This window comes from Lasioglossum baleicum, chromosome 14 (genome assembly GCF_051020765.1).
Source record: "Lasioglossum baleicum chromosome 14, iyLasBale1, whole genome shotgun sequence".
Taxonomy (NCBI): Eukaryota; Metazoa; Arthropoda; class Insecta; order Hymenoptera; family Halictidae; genus Lasioglossum; species Lasioglossum baleicum.
In genome coordinates, this window is record NC_134942.1 from 4443158 (window position 1) to 4458687 (window position 15530).

The 15530-nt window shown below is 42.9% G+C and overlaps 1 protein-coding gene across 2 annotated transcripts; it reads left to right on the top strand.

The window, feature by feature from the left end:
* Positions 1 to 223: 223 nt before the first annotated feature.
* Positions 224 to 12206, top strand: LOC143215642 (fatty acid synthase-like). 2 transcript variants are annotated; one of them, XM_076437934.1, is made up of 19 exons: positions 224 to 1718; positions 1798 to 2048; positions 2164 to 2395; positions 3133 to 3551; positions 4014 to 4307; positions 4383 to 4590; positions 4686 to 4846; positions 4921 to 5238; positions 5321 to 5826; positions 6284 to 6588; positions 6672 to 7070; positions 7319 to 8352; positions 8449 to 8690; positions 8766 to 9462; positions 9546 to 10377; positions 10469 to 10941; positions 11039 to 11293; positions 11408 to 11659; positions 11740 to 12206. In XM_076437934.1, the coding sequence occupies exons 1-19, from the start codon at positions 1535 to 1537 to the stop codon at positions 11920 to 11922; spliced, it is 7245 nt and encodes a 2414-aa protein (XP_076294049.1). In that variant the 5' UTR covers positions 224 to 1534; the 3' UTR covers positions 11923 to 12206. The 2 variants fall into 2 exon arrangements, with proteins under 2 accessions (XP_076294049.1, XP_076294050.1); XM_076437935.1 differs by lacking the exons at positions 11039 to 11293; positions 11408 to 11659; positions 11740 to 12206 and having other exon boundaries at positions 9546 to 10340; positions 10469 to 10610.
* Positions 12207 to 15530: the final 3324 nt, after the last annotated feature.

Sequence of the window (15530 nt, forward strand, 5' to 3'; positions counted from 1 at the left end):
GAAGCGCTGAAGTCCACAATGGCGGCATGCGAGAGAGAGAGAGCATTAGCCGGGGTCCATAGCGCTCTCTTTCTAATTGATGTGTCGACACATCATATAGAAAGAGAGCGCTATGGACCCCGGCTAATGCTCTCTCTCTCACTCTTTGTACCGCGCGCCGCCATTGTGGGCTTCAACTCGCCCATAAGACGGCGCAGTCTATCTCTATATGTCTATGGTAACGACGCGACGTCGTTACCGTTATCGATTGCCGCTTTCAGATATTTATAAATTACGATTTGGAATGTAACGGCTGACAGAGATAAGAAAGTGTGAAATAAAAAAAAACTTTTTAAAAAAAAATTAAACCGACTTCGAAAAAACGCACTAAAAAGAATGAAATAATTTCCATTTAATTTATGTGAATACACACAAACTTAAATACAATACAATCTTTTCGGAGGCGGCGCAAATATATTATTTAAATATAAATATATTAGTATTTAGAAGAATTTAAGGATTTTCGTAATTTCCAGGGTCGAAAATTTTCAATTCTGCGCCGCCTCCGAAAAGATTGTATTGTATTTAAGTTTGTGTGTATTCACATAAATTAAATGGAAATTATTTCATTCTTTTTAGTGCGTTTTTTCGAAGTCGGTTTAATTTTTTTTCTTACATAAAATATATATTGTCTTATAGTTTTCTCGAACCTCATTTCATCAAACATTAGAAATTAAAAATTTATTTTTTTTCGCTTCTCTATGCGATTCATGCGCTTGAAGCGTGAAACGGAACGCACCCATTATTGCCGCTATGGAAATATATGTACTTTAGTTGATTCTTTGGATTAATAATGAAAACCTTTACGATAAAATTAGTATTAACAAAATATTAGCTAAAATCGCACGTGTCTTCTAGTTTCGTCTCGGAATGTACACCGTCCTCAACCGCCTTCCGACATTCAAACGTGTAAGCCAGGGCCCGCTAGATAGCCTTGATTTAATTATGAGTCCTCTAACGGGTCTAGGGCGGAACGCACCTTTCCTTTTCTAACTCTGTTACATATTCATTACAGCTCCCACAATTATACAATAGTTTGACATGCCTGCTGTATAATATCGGAACATGAAATTCAAAAGAGCAAAAATGCTGAACACAAAATCAACATTTTTCACACGGGGGCACGATTGGATGCAATTTTTAGACGTCATTATGCTGGTCATCGTCAGGAATATTCAGTGAAAGACCGCTAGGGCACAGATAGTGGGGATGATCATGGTTATAAAAAGCCCTTGTACACTGATTTCGATCTTTACACCCATGAGTGGTCCTCCAGTGTTAATTAGGTGACGGTCGCCATTGACTATCTCTTATTATCAGTCACTGAACCGGAAACCCTCTGGTCTGTTCGCGGTGCGGATTCGAATTGCATACTTTGATCTCCCACTGCGAATATCAAATTGAACGGAATCGCGGCTCGGTGGTTCCGAGATAGTGGATCATCGGTGATCAATTTGAGCATAGATCAGGAAAGAGGACCGATCGGGAAAGAAAGATGTCGGTACCAAACGCGCGCGAGATGGAGTCGTCGAGTTACGTTGCATCGGCACCTGGCGAAGAAGTGGTCATCACGGGTATCGCCGGTCGCTTCCCGGAGAGTGAAAACGTGCAGCAACTGAAGGACAACCTGATGAACAAGGTCGACATGGTCACGGACAACTATGATAGGTGGCAACTAGGTGACGCTCTGAATTTTTACAGAAATTAATTGGAGGAGTTGGTGCACGTCTGCAGAGTAACAATGTTTCTTTGGAACAGATCACGCTGAAATACCAAAAGGCGGTGGCAAGGTGACCAATATGGGCAAGTTCGACGCTATCTTCTTCGGCGTCCACTACAAACAGGCTTACGCCATGGACCCAATGTGCAGGATGCTGCTGGAACATACGTTCGAGGCTATCGTGGACGCTGGGGTGAACCCCAGGCAGCTACGGGGAACCCACACAGGGGTCGTTGTCGGATCTTGTATCAGCGAGTCGGAGAAGACTTGGTTCTACGAGAAAACGCAGGTGGATGTCACGTGATCTATTCAGTTTTCGAAATTGAACAGATTGGACGGAAGAACAGAGATATTTTATGTTTGGAATATGTTTCGTTCAATTGTTGGATGTCTGTATCTTTTAGGCAAACGGGTTAGGCATGACCGGATGCGCCAAATCTATGCTGGCGAACAGGATCTCCTACTTTTTCGGACTGCACGGACCTTCCTACACGATAGACACTGCTTGCAGCTCGAGTTTGGTCGCTTTGGATCTGGCTTACAGGCTGATACAGACCGGGGTCTGCGATCAGATGATCGTGGGTGGCTCGAACCTCTGTCTGCACCCCAACGTGTCTCTCCAATTCGCGCAACTCGGTACTGTACATGCGCGCTGGTGTCGATGCGAAATAAAGGGGTTATCAAAAAGAGCGATAGAACTTTAAATCGATGTAAAACGAATAATACTCACTGCTTTATTTTAAAATACATTCGAAATGGCATTATACATGAAATACGATATCGTATAAATGACCGCCACGATTACGCTTGGTGGAGTGAATACGACAAACCCAATTTTCGATGAATCTAGCACATAAATCAGGTCGTATATCATCGATAACACGAATTATACAACAAAATCAACAAAAATTGTACCTTCAATACATTTATACATAAACCCTAGAGTTAAACAGTATTTGCTTTGGCTTTAACATCATTAACAGTTTGTGATTTATTGGAATAAACAAGAGACTTAACATGGCCCCACAAAGAAAAAGTCTAATGGCGTCAAGTCGTAAGATCTTGGAGGAGAATAGACTGCCGTATTTCCCAAATTTTAAATGGGGTTTGTCGTATTCACTCCATCAAACACAATCCTGGTGGTCATTCATATGACATTGTATTTCATGTATAATGCCATTCCGAATGTACTTTCAAATAAAGCAATGAATACTAGATTATCTTCCGTATTTTTCGTATGATTTCAATTGAAAGCTCTACCGCACTTACTCAAAGACCCTTTACTAACGCTTCGGCAGGCTCCAACTTTAAACGTTACTATACTTATCGTCAAGTGCTAAAACGATGGAACTGTATACGTTCTCGATGCACAGGTGTCCTGTCGACGGATTGCCGTTGTAAAACGTTCGACGCCAAAGCAAACGGCTACGTGCGCAGCGAGGCAATCAGCGTGATCTTCCTGCAGAAGGCGAAGGTTGCCAAACGAATTTACGCGACGGTGGTCTACACAAAGTCGAACTGCGACGGGTACAAAGAACGGGGGATTACGTTCCCTGCCAGCGCTATACAACAGATGCTGTTGGAGGACTTCTACCGGGAGTGCAAAGTACCCCCGTCTATCTTATCCTATCTGGAAGCTCACGGGACTGGAACCAGTGTCGGTGACCCTGAGGAGCTTCGCGCTATCGAGCAAGCCATCGTGAAAAACAGAAGCTCTCCTCTGAGGATCGGTTCTATCAAGTCAAACATGGGACACACCGAACCTGCCAGTGGTCTCTGCGCTGTGACCAAGGTATATTAGTAACTGTAATTCTGATTGTTAGACTGCGGCAGTTTATGCAATTTGCAATTTTTTGAGGCTATTTTTAAGAGAAGAGAGAATCAAATAAAATATTATTTTCAGTGGTAGTAGCATTTGTAGATCAGAAATATGTATATCAAAATTTGATTTAGATTCTGTCGAAAGGTATATTCTGGCATTTTTCGAAAATTTTCAAAAGCTATAAATGCATAAAGATCCGCAATCTACTGATTGTGATGACTAGACTCCGGATGTTTATCCTAAATATAAATTTATATTCTTCATTTTCAATGAGTTGATAATAATATACATATTAATACTCTCAATAATCTTTTAATGTTTTCACTGTTTTCAAGTGCACTTGTTCATTTTTGCTATAAATGCATAAAACGCAGAGTCCACTAATCAGAATCGGAAGATAGTTGATCCAATATCGAAAGAAAATTTGTCTAGATCGTGATTGCTATGGAGTCCGGCTTGATTCCACCGAACCTGCACTTCAAGAATCCCACTCCTGGTATCAAGGGCTTCAAGGATGGAATGCTCCAGGTGATGACGGAACCAACCCCATGGGACGGTGGTTACGCGGGCATAAACTCGTTCGGTTTTGGGGGCGTAAATGCGCACATTCTCTTGAAATCTCACACCAAGGAGAAGGTGAACAACGGTGCTCCTGCCGACGACTTACCTAGGCTCATAGCATTGTCTGGTCGAAACGAAGAAGCTTTGGATGTTCTCCTGAATTATGTTAGTTGGATAAGCAAAAGTGTTCGCGATACTCAAGTGAGAGAGATAGTGAATACGAGATAATTGATCTTGTAGGTGGAGAGTATACCAGTCGACGTGGAATTCCTTCGACTATTGCACGAGGTTCATGCCGAGCACATAGCCGGTAACCTGTTCAGGGGTTACACCATTCTTGGGTCGAAGGTATCCGAGAAGCCGCCTAGGGGGATTCAGGAATATCCTGGCATTAAGAGGCCGGTCTGGTTCGTTTTCTCTGGAATGGGATCCCAGTGGCCTGGCATGGGTACTTATCGCCGTACATTGTTTGAAAGAGCAGTGTCTATAGGATCTGTAACTTGTACGATTTGACCACTAACTTGACATTACCATTGGAACCAGGTGAATCGCTGATGAGATTCCCCATCTTCGCCAAAGCCATCCAGAAGTGCGACGCGGCTCTGAAACCCTTCGGCGTGGACATTGTCGACATTATCACGAACAAGGACAAGAAAACCTTCGATAACGTTTTGAATACGTTCGTGGGAATCGCCGCGGTGCAGGTAAAACTCGTACGGTTAAATGTTCGCGAACAACGATCGGGAATCCAGCACGTACAAATACATGATGATTGTAGATCGGTCTGGTGGATCTTCTGGCGTCCCTTGGCATCGTGCCGGACAACATAATCGGCCATTCTGTCGGAGAACTAGGTTGCGCTTATGCCGATGGCTGCTTCACTGCCGAGCAAATGATCCTTTCGGCTTATTCGAGAGGTCTTGCGTCTATCGAGACCAAAACGATTCGAGGATCCATGGCAGCGGTCGGCATGGGTTACGAGGATATCAAGGATCTCTGTCCACCGGATATAGAGGTGGCTTGTCATAACGGCCCGGACAGTTCTACCGTCAGCGGCCCGGCTGAGTCTATGAAGAAGTTTGTAGCCGAACTACAGGTCTATCATCAAAATAATACGATTTAGGAACAGAAATTAGAAGTTTTGTATATATCAATCTCAACAAAACAAAATCTTTCAGGCCAGCAAAATCTTCGCCAAAGAAGTACCGTGCAGTAATATCGCCTACCACAGCCGCTACATCGAAGAGGCTGGTCCGAAAATGCTCACGTACCTGAAGAAGGTAATCCCTGAACCAAAACCGCGTAGTTCCAAGTGGTTGAGCACTTCTGTGAGCCAGAACCAATGGTGTTCACCGGCGGCACAGTTCTCGTCGGCAGAGTATCACACCAACAACCTCTTGAACTCTGTCTTGTTCGCGGAAACCGCCACTATGATCCCTGAGGACGCCATAACCATCGAGATTGCTCCTCACGGTCTCCTCCAGGCTATCTTGAGGAGATCGCTAGGTCCGAACGTAACGAATGTTCCTCTAACGATGCGAGGCCACAAGGACAATGCCGAATACTTCCTGCAAGCTCTTGGGAAGCTGTACAATGCAGGCATACAGTTACAGTTGGCCAACATCTATCCGCCTGTAGAGTTCCCTGTTAGTCGCAGCACGCCGATGATCTCGCCTCACATCAGGTTCATACCGATGCACTATTATTTCAGACCCACGACTAAGGACACTTCTTTTTGACGATAGAAAAAGATTGATCGCGTGTTATTTATTAAGGGGGTAGACTCGTGTTTCCAGGATTGCAAGGGTGTGGGATCTCATTTGTCGATGGCAGATGGTGTTTTTCAGTCGACAAAAGCGCTAGATAAAAATCTAGGCCGCGATCACCCTTAAAATATTTGCGTTTACAAGGTGTAATTTGAATTATTCAAACGCACAAAGGTACATGCTGCCGAAGAATGCAAATTACTCCTCGTGTTCGTGAAAATAGATCTATTGAGGTCGATCGCGGCCTAGATTGATGTTTTATATAGCGCTTTTGACTACAGAATAGTATTTGACTTAATGAAAAATGCCTGGAAACGAGTCTACACCCGTTAGAAACAATATTTGAACAATTTACTGAAAGGGATGGTCTTTCAGATGGGATCACTCGAACGATTGGTTTGTGCCGGTTTACACGAAACGTCAGAAGATCACCTCGTCGGAGAGAGTTCTCGACATCAATTTCGCAGACGACATGTACGAATACATGGCCCACCATATAGTCGACGGAAGGAACCTGATCCCAGCCACGGGATACCTTCTCATGGTATGGGAGACAGTCTCTCTGCAGCAGGGAAAGCTGTTCGGCGAGGTGTCCGTAGTCTTTGAAAACATTAGATTCGAGAGCGCGGTTACCGTCCCGAAGGAAGGCACAGTCCAATTGACGGTCATAGTCCAGAAAGGTAAACGTTCAAGATATTTCTTGAAACGAGAGGCGATGTCACATCGTCGGTTTCCTGAGAGTTAAACCAGTATGTATTTCCAGGGTCTGGGAAGTTCGAGGTATCCGAGGGAACCACGACCGTGGTATCTGGAATGATTCGCACGACAAACAATCCCACGCAAGAGATGATCCCTACCGAACTCCTACCGGAAATCAATGACGAGGAAGCCTTAACGAACGATGATATATACACGGAGCTGAAATTACGTGGCTACGACTACACAGGAATATTGAAAGGACTGAAGAGCGCTTCTATCAAAAGAACGAGGGGCCATATCCAGTGGAGGAAGAATTGGGCCGCTTTTCTGGACAGCATGTTGCAGATCAAACTGCTAGGTCTAGACACCAGAGCACTATACGTGCCTACGGCTATAAGAAAGATGACGGTGGACGTCAACGCCCATGCCGATAAGGTCCGGGACTTCGGCGAGGAGAATATCGGTACGTTGTCTCGACTAACATTTAGAAGGTGTCTTTCAACCGAGACGCTCAGTATAGATACAGAGAGTAGGTGTACAACGTATTTGTACATCTTTTAAAAATGAATTACTGTTTCAAAATAGGACGGAACAGCTTTGTATATTAGAGATGGCGGTTTTAAACGTGTAATAAAATAGGGATGTTTACTGTACATCTTAATAGAAGAGAACAGATCTGTAACCTTGATGTTCATCAAAACTAAATTGCAGATCTACCGGTCCACGTATACTCCGACTACGACACCATAGTCTCCGCGGGCGTAGAGATCTGTGGGCTAAAGGTGAATGCTATTCAGCGGCACAAGATCATGGAGGAACCTATTCTCGCAGAGTTCAAATTCGTGGCCCACCGAGACAAGGCTGAGACCAGCCTCGAAGAGATGGTTGTAATATCATCGCAAGTGGTTTTAGATTGCAGCTTACTGACCACCCCAAAGATCCTGGAACTGATCGATCCCGACGAAAACTTGCCTGTCGAGGAAGTGCTTACGCCTACCGTCCTCAAGGTTTTAGGCGAGCAGCCGATGATTCAACCAAAGATGGTGCTGGCCGCGAACAAGGATAGGTACGAAAAGCTGCCTGACCTCACGGAGATTACCGTGATAGAGCCGAACAAGTTGCCAGAGGACGGATCCATCATTATGGCTGTCGCTTACGACATCTTAACGAAGAAGAGGCAACATTACCTTGACCAGCTGATGGAGGCTATAGCGGAAGACGGGTTTATTCTGACCAAGGAGAGCATAGTGAACAGCGACACTTATTTGTACATTCGAGGATACGAACTGGCTGTTGTGCTGGAGAAAAGCTACAAAGGCCAGACCCTGTTGCTTCTGAAGAGGTTGGGGAAACTACCCAGGATCACGGAAGTTGTTTACGTGAACAATAATGAATTCAGCTGGCTGAATAAGGTGAAAGAAACACTGAAGGCCCAGGAAGGGAAAAAGAGAAGAGAAAGGGACACGAGATTAGTCCTGGTTGCAGAAGGAGACCTGGAGAACGGGGCTCTGGGCATGGTCAAGTGTCTTAGAAAAGAACCCTGCGGCGAAGTCGCGAAAACAGTGATCATACAAGATGAGAATGCTCCCAAGTTTTCGTTGGATGATCCGTTCTATTCCGACCAACTTGACATTGACATCGGCATTAACATTCTACGACCAGGAAGGGTTTGGGGCACTTATAGGTATCTCCCCCTGCCAGCTCCGAAACCTATTCCTCTGCCTCATTGTTTCGTGAATATACCGGTATGCAAAAATGGCGAAAAAACGTCAAAAAGAAATATCAGAAAAATTGAAAAGTAATAGCCGACCAGTGATACATTAATAATGTTCGTTTAACAGGTGAGAGGAGATCTGAGTTCCCTTCAATGGACCGAGGGCCACCTCAAACCGGATCCCAACAACGCGAACCTCGTCAAAGTAGTCTACTCTTCCTTGAACTTCAGGGACGTGATGTTGGCCACCGGTAAACTGATGCCTGAAGCCATCACGCAGATGCGAGAGCTGGACGAATGTCTAATCGGCTTCGAGTTCAGTGGAATAGACACCACTGGACGCAGAGTGATGGGCTTAGCTCAAAGCAGGTATGAGATCATTTCAAAATAAAACAAAAACTTTTTTGAATTATTTACTGTTGGTCTAACTATCTGTCTCTTCAGGTCTATATCGAACCTGATCGTTCCGCAGACTCTGAACACGTGGACCATACCGGATAAATGGTCCTTGGAGGATGCAGCGACCATACCCAGTGCATACTTCACTGTACTTTATGCGTTCTACTATTTTGGTAGAATAAGTAAGGGTGAGAAGGTTCTGATCCACGCTGGTAGCGGTGCTGTCGGTCAAGCTGCGATCAACATTGCCCTTTCCGAGAACTGCGAAGTCTTCACCACCGTAGGAACAGCGGAAAAGAGGAAGTTCATCAGGGAAACGTTCCCCAGCATCCCTGACGATCACATCGGTAACTCGAGAAACACTAGTTTCGAGCAAATGGTGATGCGACAGACCGATGGCGAAGGCGTGGACATCGTCTTGAACTCGTTGTCCGAGGACAAGCTCCTGGCATCGGTTCGATGTTTGAAACACCGAGGCCGATTCTTGGAGATCGGTAAGATTGATATTGCAGCGAACAACCAGCTGGGACTAGAGATCCTCTTAAAGGAAGTCAGCTTTCATGGAGTGATGATGGACGCTATGATCAGCGGGATTTATAAGGATGTTCAGAAAGATGTGCACGAGTTCATTGTCTCACGAATGAACGACGATTGCATCAAACCTTTGGCTAGGAAGTGCTTTGAGAAGGATGAAGTGGAGGTTGCGTTTAGATACATGGCTGCTGGCAAGCATATAGGAAAGGTATTCGTCGTTCATTTTGTACACTATCCTTAGCGTTAGAGGAGAGATGATTTGCACCTGTGCACACGTGCAATTGTTCTCAGATTCTGATCAAAGTGGGCAACGAGAAGGAACCGTTGAATACGCCAGTGCTAGGCTATCCACGCTTCCACGCTGCTCCGGACAAGAGTTATGTGATTGTTGGTGGCCTGGGTGGCCTTGGAATAGAGATGGCCGACTGGCTGGTAATCCGAGGTGCCAAGAACCTGGTGTTCACCTCTCGCAACGGTATCAAGACTGGGTACCAACGGATGAGGACGAGCGTCTGGAAATCTTACGGCGTGAAGGTCCTCATCATTTCCGGCGTAGACGCGTCGAAGCGAGACGATTGCGAGTTCATCCTGAAGTCCGCAGAGAAACAAGCTCCTGTGGACGGTGTATTCAACCTGGCAGGGCTATTGAACGACTGTCTGTGCGTTGACCAGACGGAGCAGAGTTTCGAGGAAATTATGAAGCCCAAGGCAGGCATCACCAAACAGTTAGACTTACTCACGAGGACGATCTGCCCGAAGCTTCGTCACTTTGTGTTGTTCTCCTCCCTCTCCAGTGGAAGAGGATGTCCTGGCCAGACTAATTATGGTATGGGCAACGCGGTGTTAGAGAGAATCTGCGAGAGGAGGGTCGAAGAAGGCCTGCCAGCCATGGCAATCGAGTGGGGAGCTGTGGCAGAAGTTGGTCTGGCTGCCAAAATCCTTGAAAATAATAAAGAGTACGTGTACGAAGGAACCTTGCACCAAAGGATATCCTCGTGCCTGGAAGAGCTGGACAAGTTCCTCTGTCATAGCCGTCCCATCGTAGCTAGCATGGTTTTAGCGGAGAAACGACATAGCGTCAGCGAAGTTAGTACTGTGCTCGAGGCAGTGATGGCCATTATGAGTATGCAACGATTCGCTAATCAATACATTGAAAATAAATATATGTAGTTTCCCATTATTGTTCATTTAATCGATCGATTTTCTCGATGCAGGCATGAAGGATCTTAAGAACGTTAGCCAGACCGCTTCTCTGGCGGATCTCGGAATGGACTCCATGATGGTCGCGGAGATAAAGCAAATGCTAGAACGCGATTTCGAAATATGTCTGACCGCCCGGGCCATCCGAGCCTTGAACGTAGCCAAGCTGATAGAATTGTCCGTGAAGGACACCAAGGAACAGACCAAGCAGGTTGCAAAAACAGTCACGATGACAGAGAATTTGGTCGGCATGCAGTTGCTGATGAGGACAATGAACGTAGCTATCTCAAGCACGAATTACTGCGTTGAACTTCCGGTGAAATGCAAGGAAAAACAGGACGCCGTGTTCCTTGTTCCTGGTATCGAAGGAAGCGCCACAGTCTTCGCATCATTGGCGTCTGAATTGAAATCTCCAGCGTATGGCTTGCAGCTGGGAATATACGATACAGGCCTGACTATAGGACAAATGGCAGAACGTTTGCTACCGGTACGTATGCCTAGGACCTTTCCACCTTCCCAGATCTGAAATGTTACGTGCAACTCTGGTTTGGTCCCCTCGAATACAATACAGTGTCTCCTTTCAGTATGTCTTAGAAAAAAGTAAGAACCGAAAAGACTTCACCATAGTAGGGTATTCGTACGGGACGATGATAGCCATCGAACTGGTGAGAAGATTAGAAGCTCGAGGCTACGTTGGTCAGCTAATACTTCTGGACGGTTCACCCGATTCTATGAAGACTATAAAGACGCAGCATCTCTTCGCCACTACGGAGGACGCCTTCCAGAATAATCTCTTGGTCGGCATACTGGGCATTACCAATTCGTCACGAACCAACGAGGTAAACGCGGCAGATTCAAATCTTAATCGCTAAAACTTTGATCTAGAAAACTGATTAGTGAAACCCTGTGTTTTATATTTCGTATAAAGGCAAGTAATCGATGTGTTCTTGCAGTTCAAAATGGCGTTGACCAAACGCACCACCTGGGAAAAGAAACTGGAGACGCTACTCGAATATACACCAGCTGATGTACATAAAGTGTACACGCCCGAGGTGCAGAAGGCAATCGCCACGTTCATATACAAACGCTTACAGATATTAGACGAATATGATTGCGATGCTATGACCCCGCTGAGAACACCCATCACGTTTTTGAAACCGACGTCGGCCATACAAATGCCTGACGAGGCCTACGGGTTGCGCAAGGTAACACAACCGCGATGCATCAGTCAATTAAGTCATCTCATAACTCGTAATGGTGTTCGTTACTGTGAAATATTTTTCAGTTGACTTATGGAAGAGTAACCGTGGGGGAGATAGAGGGCAACCATTTTACCATACTTGATAACAAGAGGAGCGCGGCAGTGATTAACGGCGAACCCGTAGAGGACGAGTTCGTGTTCAAAGAGAGTCTAAAACTTATTTCCGACGAAATAGACGTCAAGAACATGTCCGCAGTGAAATTGTAGTGAAATGTTTTACCTACGTTTTGTCTATATTTGTACCGCTCATGAATAAATGAAGAATACATTGTTAATGAAACGTCTTGCTATATCTTTTATGCAAAATCATCGTATTGTACATCAACGCTCAGACACTTTACACTTAGACAAACAATCGAACTACGCAGCGAATTCAATTGTACTTCATCGATCGGACATTTGCATAATTAACATTACACTTTGTGTACTGCTTATACTATTATACCATAGCGAATAAATGTACCTGTTGTGCGAATAACACTTGCTCTTCCTATTCATTCTAACGTTACATCGTAGAACAAAAGAATCCGGTTAACGTGTACGTGAAACGAGACAACTAATTAGTAAGAATATTACACCCGAACACTGTTCATTATGCTTAAAGGGGTAGTATAGGCTCTGATTGTAACTAGAAAATACCTAGAATCTTACTAGAAAAATGGGTTGAAACATGGGTTTGCGCGCTGACGGTTTTTATCCTTATTTCATCAAATTTTGGGCTGGGTGAGGGCTCATTCTAAAGAGGAAGCTTCAACGCACTGCACTCTGGTCATCATAGCAGTCAAAAAGTCTTTTGGAGACAGAAAAATTCATTGGAATCTGCGGGTTTTTTTCCTAGATTTTTTTCTCTACTTTGGGCCCTCATATTATTAGTTATAAACATAATCTCGTTAACTTCATGACCAGAGCACCATGCGGTGAACCTTCCTCTTTCGAATGAGCCTTCAATCAGCCCAAAATTTGCTCGTATAAGGACATTAAGCGAAAACACACAGACCCATGTTTCGACCCATTTTTCTAGTAAGATTCTAGTCCCTTTCTAGTTACAATCCTAGTGAATCCTCGGCTAATGTGTAAATAATAGAATTCTACCTTTATCTTCCCTCTACTCGTGCAAGCAATCGTATTCGGCAGGGTGGGGCAAAATGTAATTTCAATTACAATTACAATTACTTTGGCTCAACCAATAATTGTAATTGCGTGCAATTACAGTAATTGTAATTAAGTCTAACAATTACTTTAGTATAATTGTTCTTTTAAACCACTATTTTTAAGTTTTGGACCATTTAACCCTTTTTCTTATTGTAATTATAGTTCACTTTTGCACATATAATTAAAGATGTAATTAAATACTCATGTAATTAATTACTGCCCAACTCTGGTATTCGGTATAGAAAGGAACCAATCCGCTTTGCTTATTTCTTCTTCTACTTTTTTAATGCTTGTATCCTTATTACGATAATTGCAGATCTTGCGAAACATAGTAAGTACGCCCCTGAACGCATCAACTGAAGTAAGAAAGAAATTCTCACTGGAGAACAAAGACTAGCTTTGTTCAATTAGAAAAGAAATTCTCTCACTGAATAACAAAGACTAGCTGTGTTCAACTAGAAAAAATTCATACCTCATCTACTTTTACAATATTGCGCGAACTTATGACGTTGAATAAGAAAGTACGAAGAGCAATATACTGTGTGTTTTTCTATGCTTACGTACGATTGAAGTACTTAAGAAAATATATATATATATATATCTTAGTCGTTAATATACTAATACCATACTTCATTAAACAAAAGTAGTTTGATTTGTACCAAAAAAATTTTTGTAACAGAAGTTTACCTTTCCTAATAATTATATGATTTGATATGATTTGTGCCTATAAGAATATAAAGTAATGACTAAGTAATGACTATGACATCATCAAGTAAACGATATTCCGGACTCGAAAAGTTCGAATCACGCCAACTTCATTAAAATTCCAGAATTGTAATAAGGTACTTTCGAAGACCAAGTCAATTATTACCTCAAGCAGTGCATAATAAGTATAGTAGTATTACATACATATAGTTTCTCATTTTTGTTATAACTTTTCCCTAAATTTTAAAATTTTTGCCGTCTTTCGGACGTCTGAATGTCTTGCGACAGGCGTCTTTCAGATGTCTTTCGGATGTCTCTGTGCTATTTGGGTCTCGACGCGACGAAACTATAAGACAGTAGGATTTCGTCAGTCGGTCTTATACTCTAATCGCAGTCACAGTCTAAGAAGTAATTGCGTACTTGAAATTAAACATTGTCATTTTGTTCTTACATAATATATATAACTACAATGCCACGTGGGAAAAAGCTGACAGACAGTGAAATAAGACTGATTATAAATATAAAAGAAAAGAATGCTTATATTTCAGAAATTTCATGAGTGATTGAGCGAAGTCGATGTGTCGTGCTCAATTATTTAAGAAATAGAGAGAATTATGAAAAAAACATCCTGGTGGACGTCCAAAGCGACAACGGCGAGCCATTCTGAGGGTAGCGTAGAATTCTAGCTTCATAGCACAGCAAATTGCAGCGGAAGCTGGCGTTCACATCAATATTCGTAATGTGTCACGGATAATTAAACGAGCCAAGCATTTAAGAAGACGAAAATTGCAGAAAGAACCGCCACTTACGAATCGACACAAAGCAGCCAGGGAAGATTTTGCGGAGAGACATCTCCGGTGAAAAAAAAGTGGAGACAAGTTATTTTTTCAGATGGAAAACGTTTCAATTTAGATGGACCAGAAGGTCTTGTATAATATGTTCATGATTTGCGGAAGGAAGAATTGCATTTGTCAAGGAGGCAAATGGGCGGAGGCGGCATCATTGTATGGGCCGCACAAGGGTACCACGGGAAAACCGATGTAAAATTTATTAACACCAGCATAAATGCAATTAAATAAATAGAATTATTAGAAGAACAATTAACGCGACATGCCAGCAATATTGCATGTGAAAATTATATCTTGAAAATGAAAATACATACCACTGTGCATACAGCGAAACGTGTAAAAAAGTTTTGAAGGCCGTGATATACATACAAATTTTGCCATGACCTGCGGGGTCTTCAGATTTAAATAGAATAGAAAACATCTGTTAAATTTTAGTACACGTGGAAGAGTTGAAAGCTCGTTTTGAAGAACAATGGGCCGAATTAATTCAAAATCAAATAAAAAATGTATATATATCGATGCCACGACGATTAATTGAACCCGTAAAAAATAAAGGTTGCACAGCACATTACTATAAATAGAAAAACAATTTTTTCATTAACTAACACCCACTTTTTCTTACATAAAATATATATTGTCTTATAGTTTTGTCGCACCTTATTTTATCAACAATTAGACATTTTAACCACACCTTTTTCAATCGAATTCAACAACATTGCCACTATGGAAATTTATGTACTTTAGTTGACTTTCAGTACTTCTTTGGATTAATAATGAAAACCTTTACGAAATAATTAGTATCAATAAAATATTAGCTAAAATCGCCCGTGTCTTCTAGTTTCGTCTCGGAATGAATACCGTCCTCAACTGCCTTCCGACATCCAAACGTATAAGCCAGAGCCCGTTAGACAGCCTTAATTTAATGATGAGCCCTCTAGCGGGTCTAGGACGGAACGCTCCTTCCCTTTTCTTACTCTCTTACACATTTATTAGAGATCCCACAATGATACAATTGTTTGACATGCCTGCTGTATAATATCGGAACATGAAATTCAAAAGACAAAAAAAGCTGAACAAAAAATCAGCATTTTTCACACGGGGGGAGAATTG

What these genes read in the sequence shown, in the direction of transcription:
- LOC143215642 (XM_076437934.1), top strand. Translation starts at nt 1,535, where the DNA reads ATGTCGGTACCAAACGCGCGCGAGATGGAGTCGTCGAGTTACGTTGCA. An exon ending in CTTCGGCGAGGAGAATATCG is followed by an intron (nt 7,071 to 7,318) that starts GTACGTTGTCTC and finishes ACTAAATTGCAG; the next exon opens with ATCTACCGGTCCACGTATAC. An exon ending in AGGCCTACGGGTTGCGCAAG is followed by an intron (nt 11,660 to 11,739) that starts GTAACACAACCG and finishes AATATTTTTCAG; the next exon opens with TTGACTTATGGAAGAGTAAC.